Below are 17,394 nucleotides of genomic sequence, written 5' to 3'. Positions count from 1 at the left end.
CTTGGTTAAGTGCGGTCCTCGGACCACGAACCTCGTGGAAATTGATGTCTTGTCATTTGTTAAACAAAACCTTAGTTATGCCGGGTCTTCGGGCCTCCTACTTTGGGGAAATTAACATTTGAAGTTACTGATCTTAAGAATCAAACAGAAACTTGGTTAAGTGCAGTCCTCGGACCACGAACCTCGTGGAAATTGATGTCTTGTCATTTGTTAAACAGAACCTTAGTTATGCCGGGTCTTCGGGCCTCCTACTTTGGGGAAATTAACATTTGAAGTTACTGATCTTAAGAATCAAACAGAAACTTGGTTAAGTGCAGTCCTCGGACCACGAACCTCGTGGAAATTGATGTCTTGTCATTTGTTAAACAGAACCTTAGTTATACCGGGTCTTCGGGCCTCCTACTTTGGGGAAATTAACATTTGAAGTTACTGATCTTAAGAATCAAACAGAAACTTGGTTAAGTGCAGTCCTCGGACCACGAACCTCGTGGAAATTGATGTCTTGTCATTTGTTAAACAAAACCTTAGTTATGCCGGGTCTTCGGGCCTCCTACTTTGGGGAAATTAACATTTGAAGTTACTGATCTTAAGAATCAAACAGAAACTTGGTTAAGTGCAGTCCTCGGACCACGAACCTTGTGGAAATTGATGTCTTGTCATTTGTTAAACAGAACCTTAGTTATGCCGGGTCTTCGGGCCTCCTACGGTGTGGAAATTAGCATTTGAAGTTGCGATCTTAAGAATCAAACAGAAACTTGGTTAAGTGCAGTCCTCGGACCACGAACCTCGTGGAAATTGATGTCTTGTCATTTGTTAAACAGAACCTTAGTTATGCCGGGTCTTCGGGCCTCCTACTTTGGGGAAATTAACATTTGAAGTTACTGATCTTAAGAATCAAACAGAAACTTGGTTAAGTGCAGTCCTCGGACCACAAACCTCGTGGAAATTGATGTCTTGTCATTTGTTAAACAGAACCTTAGTTATGCCGGGTCTTCGGACCTCCTACTTTGGAGAAATTAACATTTGAAATTACTGATCTTAAGAATTAAACAGAACCTTGTTTACGCCGGGTCCTTGGACCTCCTACTTTGGACAAATTGACATTTAAACTTATTGATCTTAAGAACTAATGGGAAATTGTTTAAGTCTTGTCCTCGGATCACAAACTTGATTAAAGTTAATTGGTTATTGCGCCTGGAAATTAGTGCCTTACTGGTCATTAATTCGGATCTTAAGTTTTATATCTTTAAGTGTTAAGTAAATTTGTGTAAGTAATGGTCCTCGGACCTTACATCTTACTAAGAACGGTGCTATACATTACAAGGGTTTGATCGTTGTATGAGGTCTCTTCTTCTTTTTAATCAAGGCATTGTTTAAGTACCTCAAGCATGTCGCCTTCTGTTAAGTCTTTAATAACATGCGCATGATTATGTGAAAGTTATGATTGTGCAATCCTGGAGTTAGATTTGTTTACTCTGAGAAACCTTTGCTATGTATTAATGGGAAATTTTTGCGATAAGTATAAAAAGAATAAAGTAATAACAGATGCAACACGAGTGAAAATCAAATAAAGTTGTTCTTCATTAATCATTTGGACATGCATTACATATAAAAGCTGAACATGGAGAAAGAGAAGCCCTAAGCTAGGTCCTAAGCTTTTGGAGGAGGATCTTGCTGAGAAGTGCTGGTTCCCTCTGTCTCTTTCAACTCCAGCTCAAAGGAAGTCAGGACTTGCTTTCCTTTGTCTACTGTTTTCGTTGGAAGGACGCTGAGTTCCACTGTCTGGCTCAAATCCTTCTCTGCATCCCCTCCTCCTTCCTTCTCTTTGTTGGAACCTGAAGGTTCTGTAGGATCTGGAATCAGCTGTGGGACTATCGAAGGCAGAGCAGGGAGAGCTGACTCAGGGGTAGGAGTAGCAGCAGGAGCCTCTTCAATCTCCTGTATCTCCAGAGGAAGCCAAATGTTCTCGGACTTCCTCAGATCCGAGGACAAAGGAACTCCAGCCACGTTTAGGGCTTCCCCCCAGACTTTCTGACAGTACTCCCGGCACAAAGCCGCGAAGGCCTCTGTCAGCTGCTCCTCGGTGGTTGCTACCCCTTCCTCGTAGCTCGTCTGCTTGGCAGTCTGTAGAGAGTGTTGGAATGAGCTGGCTTCTTCTTTCATTAGCGCAAGCTCATTTTCCAAATCCAAGCGTTCCCTTTGGGCTCGGGAGAGCTCGTCATCTTTTTCGCGAAGGAGTTTGCGCTGCCCTTCTATCTGGGTCTTCATGGTCTTCAAATTAGACTCCACCTCATTCTTTTCTCTCTTCAGATCAGCCACCTCTGCGACAAGCTTCTCGTTCTCAGCGAGGGCTGTGCCCAAGGACTTCTCAGTCTCCATCCTGATCTCCAGCTCAGTTCTGGCCTTCTTCCGAGTGTCTTCTATGAACTTCTCGGCTACGAAGACCTCCTGAATGGCCTGTAACAAAATATGAAGGAGTTAGGAATAGTAAAAAACTTATGAATATTGTTAGAAGTGGAATATTCCTAAAAAGGGGGAAACTTACCAGCGCTAGGTCCCTTTTCAAAGAAAGGAATAGTTGTGGCTGGCTCATTTTTTCCAAGGTCTCCATATCCTTGGGCAGCAGAAGAGGGCGCTCCAACACTTCGGCCAAGTGGTGGGCATGGCCTTGTTGAACCGCCCTTATACTGGATTGGCAGGAGATGGGAGCACCGTCCAATCTTAAGTCAGGGGACCAGGTGACCGGTGCTCGGCGCACTTCGGCCTCATCCCTGATCTCCCCACTCTCAACTGAGCGGGCCCTACCCTTGCCTTTGTCCAGCTTCTGCTGCTGAACCGTTGGGGGGTGTTGTCGTGGTTTTTTAGGGTCCTTGCTGATCGTCCCCTCAGTATCCCCTTTTCTCTTCTTCTTGGGATCCTCGGCTGGAAGTTTTGGCTCAGCTGGAGGAGGGGGAGGTGGCAAAGATGGGTGAACTTGGGACGCCCCCGTCTTCTTCCCGGCGACCTTCGCACCTCTCTTGGTTAGGAGATCCTGCATCCTATCCATATCTTCCTCGGATGCGTCTTCTGGTCGGGCAACTATGAACCCTGCAATTCCAGAGGCCTCGGTGGCTTCTTCCTCCTCGTCAGAAAGTACGACGAACTGAGTCCCTTGAGGTCTTTCGGTGTCTTCTAGTTGGAATTGATCTATCTCTTCGTCTAGCGTGTGCGAAGAAGACACCTGCTCTTCTGGAACAACAGTCGCCTCAGAATGCACAGCGAGGGGGGTTGCCGCAATGGGCTATCCGTATAGAATGGTGTCAGGGGCGTCAGGGAGATCGTGGTCGTCTAAAAAATGGGGCCGGGCTACGTTTATCTTCCTTCGCCTTCGGTCACCGGCTACTATGGCGTTTTCTATCTCCTGGAAGTCCGAGGAGATGGGAGTGTATCCTAGGATCAGATGAGCCGCTCTGAGTTGTAGGTCCTCGCTGACAAACACCTCGGAGCGCAGTACCCGGTTAAGATCTGCAACGTTGCAGTGGCTTAAGCGTGGGCGCACGTGTCGCTTATCTGCAAAGGAAGACACCAAATCAGACTAATATGGTCAGATTCATACAATACATGATGAACCTAAATAAACGTGAATGCATGTAAGTGTGTATTTTTGTCAATATTAGAGGAGTTTGTGCGGGGGAAGGAAGGCTAATCCTAAGGTGTCGCACCTGGATCTCCCCACTCAACTGGGCAGTGGAGGCCGTCGTGCCAATTCCTAGAGACGATTAGGTAGTCATCCTTCATACCTTTGTTGGATTTGGGCAGACAGGAGATTAGCCTAACGACACTGGAGCGAGACTTAATGTAATAACCTACTTTGGAAAGTTTATGGGACTCGTACAGAAAGACAACATCGTGCCAGGTGAGGTTTAAACCCATCTGCTCGTTTAGAGCATCGACACTACCCAAAACTCTAAAAACGTTTGGGAGGCATTGATCGGGGCACAAACGGTGGTTGCGAAGGTACTCCCTAGTTACAGGCCTCATTGGGAGGGTCATCCCACCTTCTATAAAGGCTATCATTGGGATGATAACCTCTCCCTCCTTTCTAGAACCAGCCACGGCTTATGCCGGGCAGTATTTCAAACCTACATCGCCGGGAATGTGATACTTGGCTCTAAAGCCTTCCATTCCAGCGGCGGTATCAACTAGACACTTAAATCTACCCATCAGAAAGGAACGAAAGGCTAAACTCTAAAGGGGAGAATGTTTACAAGGATAGCCGAGGACTATATCCGAGGAGAAAAGGTTAAAGAGAGAGAGAGTAAGAACTTACAAAGATAAAGGTGTGCAAATTTCCACGGTTTTCTGCAGGTAAAGTATGATTGCTGATGTTTTGATGGGATTAGCCCCTGGGAAATTAAATGAAGGCGCAGGTTCCCGAAGCGTCACGATGTGCAGAGAAGCGGCCTCAAAATTATGTTTATCCCGCCCAAATTTTCGTGGAGTAACGAGGACCGTTGGATACCCATCTCGCCGTTGAACGTGGAAGACAAAGTGTGGCTTACAGTCATAAATGCGCGCGTTTTTGAAAATAAAACCTCTAGGTGGCATCTTCTGGGACGCGAAACGATTTCTGCACGTGTAATCACTCACAAAGTGTGTAAAGTGGGTTCTCGTCAGATCAAAACCCTATTTTTCTTCTCGGAATTTGAAAATTAGTGTTTTGAGGGGCTATTGTGGGGAGTAAAAAGACCCTGATGGAGATATGGGCCTTTGGGCCGTGCTAAAGAAGGCCGACCTGCTCTTGAGTTTAGAACTTGTTAGTACTACGGGTCGGCCCATACGCCGAGGATCCGAGGATCCAGCCGAGGGTGAATTTCTCTTCGGACGGACACCGGAGAATCTGGGACTTCATGATAAACGTTAGGCAATGACATGGTTAAAACCAGTGGATAAAAGGGGTAAACCCTTGAATGTCCTGGAAGCACCGATGTAAGAGAAACACCAAGGATAAAGGCTGTCACCTCCACATTAAAGACCCTGCACCTACCACCCTGGCCGCATTAATGGGGAAATGACACCTGAACAGTGGAAGGGAAACTTCTGGTTACTATTCAAAGGCACTGAGAAAAGAAATATCTAGGCTAAGGGGGAGTTTGGGGCAACACGTGTACAAAACATCAAAAAGGAGAGTATTTAAGGAGCAACTTAGAACAGAAATGGGGATCCCTTCTTTGTAACCTAAAGGAAAGAGAAAAAGAGAGCGGGAAATAATATAAGAACAGTTCTCGGCTTACGTCCGAGCAGGTTGACTTACAGTATTCCTTGTTGTCTTCAAGTGTTTATAATCCTTGGCTTGTCATTTAATACTCAAACACTTTTAACCTGGGTTTCAAGCCTACACTCTACAAATTACATTGTTTAAGGCTCATTGGGCCTGAGCCCGTAACTGTTCTTGGGGCCAGGTGCAATTGTGCACTTACAGTAATTTAATTACTCGTCCTCCTTCTCCCAATATCTAAACATAGCATAAGTTTATCATATCATTAAATTGGTAAACAAATGTGTTGATGTTTTGCAAAAAAGTGTTGCCTGCAGCCTGACGGTTTTTGAAGCCACTTCCACCAAACTTGAAACAATTTACTTGGTCTGATTTGGGTTTCTCATGGATGACGGGCGTCTGTTTAGGTATCTTATAGTTTCATGTAGTTTGTTTGATAAAATATTATGAAAGATATAATTTTTAGTAATTTTTATATTAAATGTGTGACTAAAAAAACTAAAAGTTAATAATTTCGTTATATATATATATATATATATATAAACACTGAAATAAAAGGCAAAAAAAAAAAAAAAAAAGTTTAAAGTTTAAAGTTTTTGGCAAATAAAGATGGCATCCATTATGCCATCCTTCTTTCAGCTAGCTTCTCCCATTTCAGGTGGAGTATAGTCTAGCTAGAATTAAATTAGATTCCATCTTAGCTGTGACGGACTAAAAGTCAATGGCTTTCTTAAAACATCATCTAGAAATATTTGTCAGTTACGATTTAACTTAAGCAACAAACTTATCCGAGTTAGTTTCCCAGCTGGTATAACTTGCTCACAAGGAATTTGCCTAAAAATGAAAGAGACATTTATTAAGAAATGGGAAAAGTTAACTGATGTTTTAAGAACATTAAATCAAAATATATGTTATTAAAAATAACTAATTTTTTCACAATTTTTTATATTTCCCATTAAAGTTGCATAAAAACTATTTCTAAAATTATTCATTACCAAATGCCCTAATGGCACGACCCATTAATGAAAAGATAGGCTGAGAAAAGTTTGTTTGAAATGACTTATATTCTAAAGAGAACAATCAATGCATTAACGAGAACAAGTGACTTCATTTTAATTGAATGACTAAAAAAAAAGAGTAGAGAAATACTAAAAATAAAATTAATTAAAAGTAACAAAAATAGTATGTCAATGGAGGAATTAACAAAATGTATGACTTTACATAATAAGATTTTTTTCATTTTACAATTAAGATTTTATTTCTTGAATATGTTAGTATAATACCATGTTATTTTAAGTAACTTGGCCTTCAATGTACTTTTAGATTTTTAATGTTTTATACAAACCATGAAATGAATTTATTTCAAATATAAAGGATCCTAATATATAATTTCACATAGAATAAAATGGTGATAAAGAATACCCGATCAAGCCTCATTAATGAGTTGAAAATTCGTAAATGACCCCAAAATTTTAAAATTAAGGCTTGATTGTTATTAAACCCAACGTTTCACATATTGGAGTGCCAATGTTCATAAATTAATAAATGTTGTCTAAAGGATTTTTTGACCACGTGTCCTGTGGCCTATTCAAAATTTATCTTTGTGGCCTAAAATGAAATGGAGAAGCGCCTGATAGGTCTGAATTTCCTTTTTGTGTTGTCCACAAAGTTAAAAATAATAATAAATAAATAAAAATTCAAAAGCAGGTGTTGAATGCGTGTCTGGATCCTATTGGGATGCATTGTCCTTTGCTATAATTGAACAAAATTCATTACATTTACCTTACCCTTTCCCTTTAAAATAAAACTTTTGAAGTGGCATTATTAACTTGTTTATCCATAACTTGAGAGGAAAAATACAACAAAACTACTACGTACACATCTAATTTCACATTGTATTGACTTATCAATTTATGATTAGAGTAACATCACTTTTCTATAGATTTATCACTGATATTCAACTTATTGTGCACCAATCATAACTAAACACATTAATTGGCGGTGGAATTGAGTGTAAAATTAGATGTATCTCAAAATTCACTAATATAATGCACTTGCTAAGTATGTTAATTATATTAAACAATATCCCATATTAGCTTACAAAAATCAATTATTTAACCCCTCATTAGTGGCACGTACAACCAACAATTAAAAAAAATGCCTACGATGGCTCTAAACTTGTGGTTTGCCACCATGGCTCTCTTGTTGCTCCGCTTGGAGCTTTTCTCATAATTTTTCTTTCCTAAGACATTTTGGCTATAAAAAAAAACATTAATTGGGTTGCCTTTTTTGGATCTTATTGATAACAATCAAGGTTATGTTTGGTAACAGTTTTTGTTTTCTATTTTAAAAAACTTATTTTTGAGAATATAAAGAAAAAACAATTTTCTTGTATTTTTGAAATCAAAAATATGTTTGGTTAGCTGAAATTAAAAAAATAGTTTTTTGAAAAAAAAAATACAAAAATATGTTGTTACTAAGGTTATGTTTGGTAACAGTTTTTGTTTTTTGTTTTCAAAAACTCGTTTTTGGGAACATAAAGAAAAAAAAAATTCTTGTATTTTTAAAATCACAAACATGTTTGGTTGGTTGAAATTAAAAAAATAGGTTTTTGAAGAAAAAATAGAAAATACTAAAATATGTTGTTACCAAGATTTTAACTATAATGCTAACTCATTAAATGAGTTAGATTCATTAAATTAAATGCATATTTTCATTGACTATTGAAAATTAGAAACTGAAAACAACATTTTGCATGTTTTTCAGTTTTCTTCACAAATTGATTTTTGAGAACAGTTTTTTTTTTTTTTTGTCCATTTTGGGTTACCAAAAAAGGTTTTTTTCCCCTTATTTTCTGTTTTCAAAAACAATTTTCTATTTTTGAAACTAAAAAACTTGTTTGGCAACCCAAAATGAATAGAAAACAAAAATTGTTCTCAAAATGTTATTTTCAGTTTTTAATTTTCAAAAGTCAATGAAAATATGCATTTAATTTAATAAATATGTGTCATTTAATGAGTTAGCATTAAAGTTCAAATACTAGTAATAACATATTTTATTATTTTCTTTTTTCTTCAAAAAAACTTTTTTTTTAAATTTCAACTATCCAAACAAGTTTTTGATTTTAAAAATACAATAAAATTATTATTTTTTATTCCCAAAAACAATTTTTTAAAAATAGAAAATAAAAATGGTTACCAAACATAACCTTTGTTTCTTCTCTATTGATTAGAGTTTTTGGTTAAACTTGTAATTTTAGTTACGGGACTATGCTCCTTCATTATGTACCAATCTCATTTAAAAAAAATAAAAAAGTAAAATATTTTATTAGCAATAATTTTTCTACTAATCTCATTTTAAAAAAAAAAAAAAAAAAGAAGTAAAATCTCCTAGAACAGTTCCTAAAGTATATTTGCCCCCTTTCTTCTACGGAATCCTATGCAAGATTTTATAGGAAAGAATAGTGGTACACCTGCCCCCTTTTTATTCCACCAGTATGTTAATGTAAGTTACTTTACTATAAACAAAAAATGTTTGAAGAAAATTGTACGATTTTTGATTGGATGCTATTACTGTTTCTTTTCAGCCATATGATTTCGACTTTATAAATATTATAAGAATATGAGTTTCTACTTTTATAAACAAAACATTTTTTACTCTTAATTCCTATACAATACTTAAATAGTAAAATATAGAAAAATCCTCAACTCTAATTGATTAATTCTAGCCAACACCAACAAACATGTTAGGGTCAATTTATTTCTCTCAATAATTTTTTGCGTGTGACAAAATAATTAACCCTTGACCACCCCATTACCAAAATTAGCAAGTAAATATATAGAAATCCAATGATCAATCATGAAGTATTACTAACTTAAGCTTATTGGTAAACATAATTTGTCTATGACAATGCCACCCAAATTATTCAAATCAGATGATTCACAACCTCACAATCTTCTCCACTGGCCTGCAAATTTAAAAACTTGAAAGGTTTATTTGGTAGAGTAGTTTGAGATGAGATTTTTGTAGTTTGAGATGAAATTTTTGTAGTTTTTTAAAATACGTGTGGATGAAAAAGTGTGTGAAAATATGTGTAATATTGTTTAAAATGTAAAAATGTGAGTTTGAACTTACATTTTAAATTTCTACATAAGGATTATTAGAAAAAAGGGAACAAAAATGTAATCCATACATTTTATATGGCATTATTATTATATGTTTCAAATTTTTGTAAAGGGCCCCACTGTTATTCACATATTGATTAGAGCCAGCGACCAGCGGCTCAATTTTTTTTAAATTAACACACACAAGTTTTAAATAAACACTCAAAAATTCAAATATTAATAACTAATCTTGTTAATACCATTGGCTAATCTCGTAATATCTGAGAGAGCAGGGGGCCAAGTTCCGACACAGATTCGGTTTATCTGATTTCAAAAAAAAAGCTTTTAATTACCTTTTGTCCTTTTATAACGGTCGGAAAAAATTCCAATGAAACGGATCTCCTTAACGCCGTTAAGTCGTTAACCCCAGCCGTCCGTGCCGTCCTCTTCTCAGTTCTCTCTCTAACGCCACGTAACGTCTCGTTCATTTTTAATATTTTATTTATTTATTTTTAAATATTTAAATATTTTAATTTATTTTCTCTCTCTCTTTCCCTCAGCTCATCCAAACAACACTCTCTCACTCACACAGTACTGTCTCTCTCTTCGCTCTCACATTTCCAAATCTCTCTCTCTCTCTCTCTGCTTTATTAAAATCTTTGAGAACCACCCAAATTCACTGATTCACTTTCTCTCTCTCTCTCTCTCTCGCTGTAAAAGAATCGTCGCCATTTGTACCGCACTCGAAGTTCTTGAAATACCGGCAGTTGAAACTTTTACTGTAAGTTTCAGTTTCCATTTTCGTTTCCGATTTCACTTCCTTGTGATTTAGTTTCCCGATCGCTCATTTTCGATCCAACTCGGACTCATCCATTTTTGTCCCTCTCTGTATTTTCTTTTTTCTCTTTAGTCAAACCAAATTTCACGCTGCGATTTTTACACATTCAATCTTTCATTTATTTATTTATTTTTTATAAATAAAAAAAAAAAAGTTCGTTGCGCAATTATTGGTCAATCTGTGTGTATTGCGTGAGTGAGTTTTGCGAGAGTGTGATTTGATCATTGACGGAGTTAGCAGGGAACTATGAGTTGAGTCAACTCAGCGAGTTAAAAACTTTTCTTGGTGCCGAGTCGATTTCACCGTTAGATTCAACAACTGTGTACCTCTCTCAAGTCTCAACTATCTTTTACCAATCGAAATTCCTTCAATTTTTTCTTTTCACACTGTACTTTTCACTACATTTTATTTTCATTTCCATTTTTTTTAAAAAAATAAAAATTTTCGCATACTCTGTCTCTGATTGTTCGGTGAAAAGTTCCGATTCATGATAAATTGGCTTAATTTAGAAAGAATTTTCAATTTTCAGTTATACTGATTGACTCAGTGAGTTCTGACCGATTCAGGAAAGGTCTGAGACTTAGGAACTACGATAACACCATGGATTCCACACAGTCACAGCAGAGAAGAGGAGGATTAGTATCACTATCGCCGGCACAGACTCCGCGGTCGAGCGATAAGGCGGCGCGAGATCTGCGATCTGGCGATTCCAATTCCAGCACCAAGAATGACAGAGAAAAAGGTGTCAATGTGCAGGTTCTTGTGCGTTGCAGGTGAGTTTTCGAGTTTCTAAATTCGGCTGATTTTTTAACTTAGGTTTGGTTTTGATTTCGGAGTCTTTGATTTTTGGTGTTTTGGATTTTGCTAATTTTAGGCCATTGAGTGATGATGAGTTGAGGGTCCATACGCCGGTCGTGATTTCTTGTAATGAGAATAGAAGGGAAGTTTGCGCGATTCAGAATATAGCCAACAAGCAGATTGATAGAACATTCGCCTTTGACAAGGTTTGCTATGCTTAATTTTGTTTGTTTCTTTTGGAATGTGTAGTACGGTTGTGCAAGATAGTGATTTTTTTTTATGAAGTTCTTTGTGTTTCATTTTGTTGTTGATGCTGAAATCCTAGGAAAATGTACCTCAAATAAGTGGAATGGTTGAGCTCTAGACTTGTTTAAGGATAGGAGTTTGTGGGTTTTGTTTGTTTTTGTGTTCTTCAAAATTGTGTAAATTTGAAAGTTGTGATAATATTGCTTTTGTGTTCAGTTCCCGGTTTTATGTGCCAAATTGACAGAATTTAAGTTTATTGAATGATTTTTGTGCTATTTGTTGTGACTTTGTGGAAGTGATTGTAATGTTGGATAATTTGGTTTAGGTCTTTGGTCCGAACTCCCAACAGAAGGAACTGTATGAACAGTCTGTGTCTCCGATTGTGAATGAAGTACTTGAGGGCTATAACTGTACTATCTTTGCGTATGGTCAGACAGGAACTGGGAAAACATATACAATGGAAGGAGGAGCAAGAAAAAAGGTTTTGTTTAATACCGATTGAATTTATATGTATTTGTCTCTGCTTTCAATTGTATTTGTTGCTGATAAATTTGTTGCTTTTTGTAGAATGGGGAGTTTCCTAATGATGCGGGTGTTATCCCAAGAGCGGTTAAGCAAATTTTTGATATATTAGAAGCTCAGAATGCTGAATATAGCATGAAAGTTACATTTTTAGAGCTGTACAATGAGGAAATAACAGATCTTTTGGCCCCAGAAGAAACTTCTAAATTCATAGATGACAAGTCTAAGAAACCCATAGCTTTAATGGAAGATGGAAAAGGGGGTGTATTTGTGAGAGGCTTGGAAGAAGAGATAGTATGTACTGCGAATGAAATTTACAAAATCTTGGAGAAAGGTTCTGCAAAAAGGCGTACAGCTGAAACTCTTCTTAACAAACAAAGCAGTCGTTCTCACTCAATATTTTCAATCACAATTCACATTAAGGAGTGTACACCAGAGGGAGAAGAGATGATTAAATGCGGGAAGCTGAACCTTGTTGACCTTGCGGGTTCTGAGAATATTTCACGTTCTGGTGCTAGAGAGGTATGACCTGAATAGAAATAATGTATATTCAACTTAAGCTCATGAAATTATGTAACTATTTAGAGCAGATGCATCATATTGTGAGTACGTCTTATGTTTTATTCTGAGTCTCTGACTGAAAGATTGTATTGCACATATTTTTATACAAAAAAAAAACTGTGCTTTGGCTTTTTATGTAATCCTTATAATGCTTTAACAGACACATACTCTTACCTTTTGTATTTGATTGTAAAGAAATTGTAACCTGCAGGGTAGAGCGAGGGAAGCCGGGGAGATTAATAAAAGCTTGCTTACCCTGGGTCGAGTTATTAATGCACTAGTTGAACACTCTGGTCATGTTCCATATAGGTAAGAACTACTATGTATAACTATTTAATAGGTGTCCTCCTGTCTCCTGGTTCTTTATACAAACCCAGAAAGTAAGTTTAATTGCTATATGGTGCTTGGAATATCAGGGATAGCAAACTAACAAGGTTATTGAGGGATTCCTTGGGAGGGAAAACGAAGACATGCATCATCGCTACAATTTCACCCTCCATTCATTGTTTGGAAGAAACGCTCAGCACCCTAGATTATGCACACCGTGCCAAGAATATCAAGAATAAACCTGAGGTCAGTAGGTGTTTCACTGTGTGTGTGTGTGTGTGTATTGTCAATCCTCTTTTAGTGTAAATCTGTTTCTCATATTGTTGATTTGAGTTCCTTTCTTTGTAACATCCATAATGATTTGCATTTGGTTATTATTTCAGATCAATCAGAAAATGATGAAATCTGCATTGATCAAGGATCTGTACTCTGAAATTGACCGGCTGAAGCAAGGTTGACTACCACTTAGATTGTTCTGTGTGTATGTGTGCACGCATGTGCATTGGATTGTTGATTTCTGTTAAGTAAATTATATGACATGTTTCTTTGTGTTCCATTAGAGGTATATGCTGCAAGAGAGAAGAATGGGATCTACATTCCACGAGACCGTTATCTTAATGAAGAAGCAGAGAAGAAGGTTCAGCTATTTCCATAAAATTGGATCATGGAATAATTTTTGTTTCTGAGTTTTACTGTGAATCGGAAGTGTTGTTAATATTTGTTAATCTCTCTTTTACCCTAGGCAATGGCTGAAAAAATAGAGCGAATGGAACTTGATTCTGATTCGAAGGACAAGGTACATTCCATTGAGATGTTTTTCCTCACAGTTCTCTCCAGGTTGCTACGTTTGAATGAAAATAATTATGTTCTGATTTTTTACCAGCATCTGATGGAACTTCAAGAACTTTACAGTTCTCAGCAACTTTTGACAGAAGAATTGAGTGATAAACTTGAAAAAACTGAGGTATAATATATTTGGGTGGTTAAGTACAGGCCTTACATTTTTTGTTTACTTATTCTTCTGCTCCCATGTTGTGCACAAACTTAAGTTCTCTCTGTTGTATGTGACTTCAGAAAAAGCTCGAGGAAACGGAGCATTCACTTTTTGATCTTGAGGAAAAGCACAGACAGGCAAATGCAACAATAAAAGAAAAGGAATTTCTCATTTTCAATCTCCTCAAATCTGGTGAGCAAAGTGTCATTCTTGTACTCTAGAAAAAAAATTTAGTTTACATATGGCACTTTTTTTGCTTTCTGCTTAATTTTTTAGCAAGTATCTCTACTTTCTGCCTAATATCTATCTTGAAGTTTATTGATTAAAAAGATAAAGCATCTTGGAGATGAGCATGGAGAAAACTTTGGGCAATTAATTCTAACCAGAATTTTATAGTTTTGTTCATACACTGATAAGTAACGACATATCCAATGAACATTTGAAAGCCTCATGCATTTGTAATCCAAAAAAAATATATATATATATATATATAAACTTCAAAGTCTTTCATTTGTGTTTATATCTGATGCATCAAATGGCCTTAATTGTCCTACACTTTGTTCATATTTGTATTTGCTTTTGTAGCTTGAAATTTATGGTTCTTTGGATTCATCTTCATGTGATTGATGATATTTGTATCCACTATTAATTTTCAGAGAAGGCACTTGTTGAGCGATCATTTGAGCTTCGAGCAGAGCTAGAGAATGCTGCATCAGATGTGTCCAATTTATTTGCCAAAATTGGTTTGTATCATTTTGGAAATTCAACTTGTTTTGGGTATTGTCAACCCAATCTAGAGGTGATTTATTGCTGATCATGGTTGATTTTTCAGAGCGCAAGGATAAAATTGAAGATGGAAATAGAATTCTTATCCAGAAATTCCAGTCCCAATTAACTCAACAGCTTGAAATCTTGCACAAGACCGTGGCAGCTTCTGTGACTCAACAAGAGCAGCAACTGAAGGACATGGAGGAAGATATGCAGTCCTTTGTATCAACAAAAGTAGAGGTACAATCCAAGCTAGATGATTACGTGTGTTCTTCAGGTTGGATGTCAATCCACTTAATTTTTTTCTTTTGTTATACTTGAAGGCTACTGAAGAACTTAGAGGAAGGCTGGGAAAGTTGAAAACTATGTATGGTTCTGGTGTTAAAGCTTTGGATGATATAACTGGGGAGCTTGAAGTAAATTCTCAATCAACTTTTGGTAACCTGAATTCTGAAGTTTCTAAGCATTCATCAGCCCTTGAAGATGTAAGTTACCTTCTTTAATAGTACTTTTATTGAATTTTATCTCTCCTTTTTTATCTGTGTTTGACTTCATGTATATGTGATTCAGCTCTTCAAAGGAATTGCTTCAGAAGCTGATGCACTACTAAATGATCTTCAAAGCAGTCTTCACAAGCAAGAGGAGAAGCTATCTGCTTATGCACAACAGCAGCGTGAGGTTCGTAAGTTGTATTTTTGGACTTCATATTAGAGGTGTTTCGATTATGATTACTTTTGTTGAACAAATGCTTCTATCTGTTACCTGTTACAGGCACATGCAAGGGCAGTAGAAACTGCAAGATCAGTTTCTAAAATAACTGTCAACTTCTTCCAGACTCTGGACATGCATGCGTCTAACTTGACCCAAATTGTGGAAGAAGCACAAACAGTCAATGATGAGAAATTGTCTGATCTTGAAAAGAAGTTTGAGGTGGTCGCAGTTCTCTATTTAAGTTGGATGGATCATGATAAAAGCCTTGAACTTTTGTATTAAATTTTTTTTTTTTTTTTTCAAAATACTCTTAGGAATGCGCTGCTAATGAAGAAAGGCAATTGTTGGAGAAAGTTGCTGAACTGCTTGCAAGTTCAAATGCTAGGAAGAAACAATTGGTACCTCTTGTTATTAAACTGCTAAATATTCTCTTCATTGCATTCATATTGTTCATCTTTAAATGAGGTTTTTTTTGTAAATTAGTGGTAACTTAAATTTAGCTTTGATTAGTAACTCTCTGTATTTCCATAGGTCCAAATGGCAGTAAATGATCTTCGAGAGAGTGCAACCAGCAGAACCAACAAACTACAACAAGAAATGTCGACTATGCAAGATTCCACTTCTTCTGTTAAAGCTGAATGGACAATTCACATGGAAAAAACAGAATCTCACTACGTTGAGGATACTTCTGCTGTGGAATGTGGAAAGAAAGACCTAGAAGAGGCTCTTCAGAATTGGTATGGGCTACAATGAGATGATAATAGATAACACGTTTGGTCTTGGCATGGTTTGGTCTCCTTAAATTATTTTCTAGTATATGCCCTGAACTTATGGCTACCAAAATTTTGCAGTTTGAAGAAGGCGAACTTGGGTGCACAACAATGGAAGAATGCTCAAGAATCCTTGCTTGGTCTAGAAAAGAGCAATGTTGCTTCGGTGGATTCCATTGTTAGGTATGTACTTATATACTTCCCGATACAATTGCTCTGAATCTTTGTTCAATATTGCTCATTTCAGTTTTTCCTTTTCAATCAGGAGAGGAAGGGAAGCCAATCAAATCCTACGTGCACGGTTTTCTTCTGCAGTGTCAACTGCGTTAGAAGATGTGGACATTGCTAACAAGGATCTGCTTTCATCCATTGACCGTCAGTATCTAATTTTACATGCACGTTATTACATAGATTTGAAGTTTGTGTTGGTAGATTCTTGAAAAGTTTTATCAAACTATGAATCAAAAACTTGCAGATTCACTACAACTTGACCATGATGCATGTGGAAATCTAAATTCTATGATAGTTCCTTGTTGCGGGGATTTAAGGGAACTAAAGGGAGGTCATTACCACAAGATCGTAGAGATAACTGAAAACGCAGGGATTTGCCTTCTGCATGAATACACGGTAAGATTATTGGAGGCTTTTTAGTATGATGCGTTCCTTGTTTTAATATTATGGCTTGTTTTAATACTGTCCTATTACACATCAACATGACAAAATGCAAGAGAGAGAGAAGAAAACTTATAAAGGCATCATCTAATTGTTCCTAGTTAAGAAAATTAAATGGACATTCTCATCTTCACAACCCTTGTATTGACACAACAATGGAAGAATGCTCAAGAATCCTTTTTTTTTCTCAAATGTAATGGATGTGGAAATAGAACTATCATCCAGAAACCCAGACATATACTTGTTCTTTAACAAGATTTCAACCCTATGATAGGTGGACGAACCATCTTGTTCAACACCGAGAAAGAGGTCATTCAATCTACCAAGTGTAGCATCCATTGAAGAACTCAGAACCCCTTCTTTTGAGGAATTGTTGAAGGCATTTTGGGATGCAAAATCTGCAAGGCTAGCAAATGGAGATGTAAAACATATTGGGGTGTACGAGGCTGCCCAGTCCGTAAGAGATTCCAGAGTTCCTCTCACTGCTATTAACTAAGGAGAGCGGAACCAAATAATTAGTGGTACGAAGAAATTGTGTACATAACATATGGTGCAAATATGTACTCTCGGTCTCTCACCTATCTTATTTGTTAATTGTTTTTCCGGAAGAAGAGGGGTAAAAAATGAAAATCATTGTGGGCGCAGAAATATATAGTAGATAATTTTTGTTTTTTGTTTCTCATTTTTGTCATTTTGTGGGGAAGTCGGTTCATTGAAGTTCCCTGCTTATAACTACTACCACTGAAGTATTGGTGAGGATGTTTTTGAGTGTTTGTGTTAAAAGGTTTTAGTGTTCAATAATTTCGTCTCGACTGATATTTGAGAAC

General features: G+C 37.0%; 1 protein-coding gene across 2 annotated transcripts; it reads left to right on the top strand.

Annotated features, from left to right (window-relative positions):
- The first annotated feature begins 9,918 nt into the window (after nucleotides 1-9,918).
- On the top strand, nucleotides 9,919-17,368 carry LOC142607685 (kinesin-like protein KIN-5D). 2 transcript variants are annotated; one of them, XM_075779273.1, is made up of 23 exons: nucleotides 9,919-10,141; nucleotides 10,765-10,971; nucleotides 11,073-11,202; nucleotides 11,568-11,723; nucleotides 11,810-12,286; nucleotides 12,537-12,634; nucleotides 12,742-12,898; nucleotides 13,036-13,105; nucleotides 13,213-13,289; nucleotides 13,395-13,448; nucleotides 13,536-13,616; nucleotides 13,727-13,838; nucleotides 14,303-14,389; nucleotides 14,479-14,654; nucleotides 14,738-14,899; nucleotides 14,985-15,092; nucleotides 15,186-15,344; nucleotides 15,440-15,523; nucleotides 15,657-15,862; nucleotides 15,977-16,078; nucleotides 16,161-16,270; nucleotides 16,371-16,522; nucleotides 16,842-17,368. In XM_075779273.1, exons 2-23 carry the CDS (start codon nucleotides 10,799-10,801, stop codon nucleotides 17,061-17,063), a joined length of 3,153 nt encoding a protein of 1,050 aa, XP_075635388.1. In that variant the 5' UTR covers nucleotides 9,919-10,141; nucleotides 10,765-10,798; the 3' UTR covers nucleotides 17,064-17,368. The 2 variants fall into 2 exon arrangements, with proteins under 2 accessions (XP_075635388.1, XP_075635389.1); XM_075779274.1 differs by having other exon boundaries at nucleotides 9,975-10,141; nucleotides 10,728-10,971.
- Nucleotides 17,369-17,394: the final 26 nt, after the last annotated feature.

The sequence above is a fragment of the Castanea sativa genome, chromosome 8, assembly GCF_040712315.1.
Source record: "Castanea sativa cultivar Marrone di Chiusa Pesio chromosome 8, ASM4071231v1".
Taxonomy (NCBI): domain Eukaryota; kingdom Viridiplantae; phylum Streptophyta; class Magnoliopsida; order Fagales; family Fagaceae; genus Castanea; species Castanea sativa.
Note: the sequence above shows the minus strand (reverse complement) of the source record. Positions and strands in the feature narration are given on the sequence as shown.

Excerpts from the sequence above, each read along its gene's own strand:
- LOC142607685 (XM_075779273.1), top strand. The coding sequence starts at position 10,799 with ATGGATTCCACACAGTCACAGCAGAGAAGAGGAGGATTAGTATCACTA. Across the intron at positions 13,839-14,302 it reads TTTCAATCTCCTCAAATCTG|AGAAGGCACTTGTTGAGCGA; the intron begins GTGAGCAAAGTG and ends ATTAATTTTCAG. Across the intron at positions 15,093-15,185 it reads ATGCACAACAGCAGCGTGAG|GCACATGCAAGGGCAGTAGA; the intron begins GTTCGTAAGTTG and ends TACCTGTTACAG.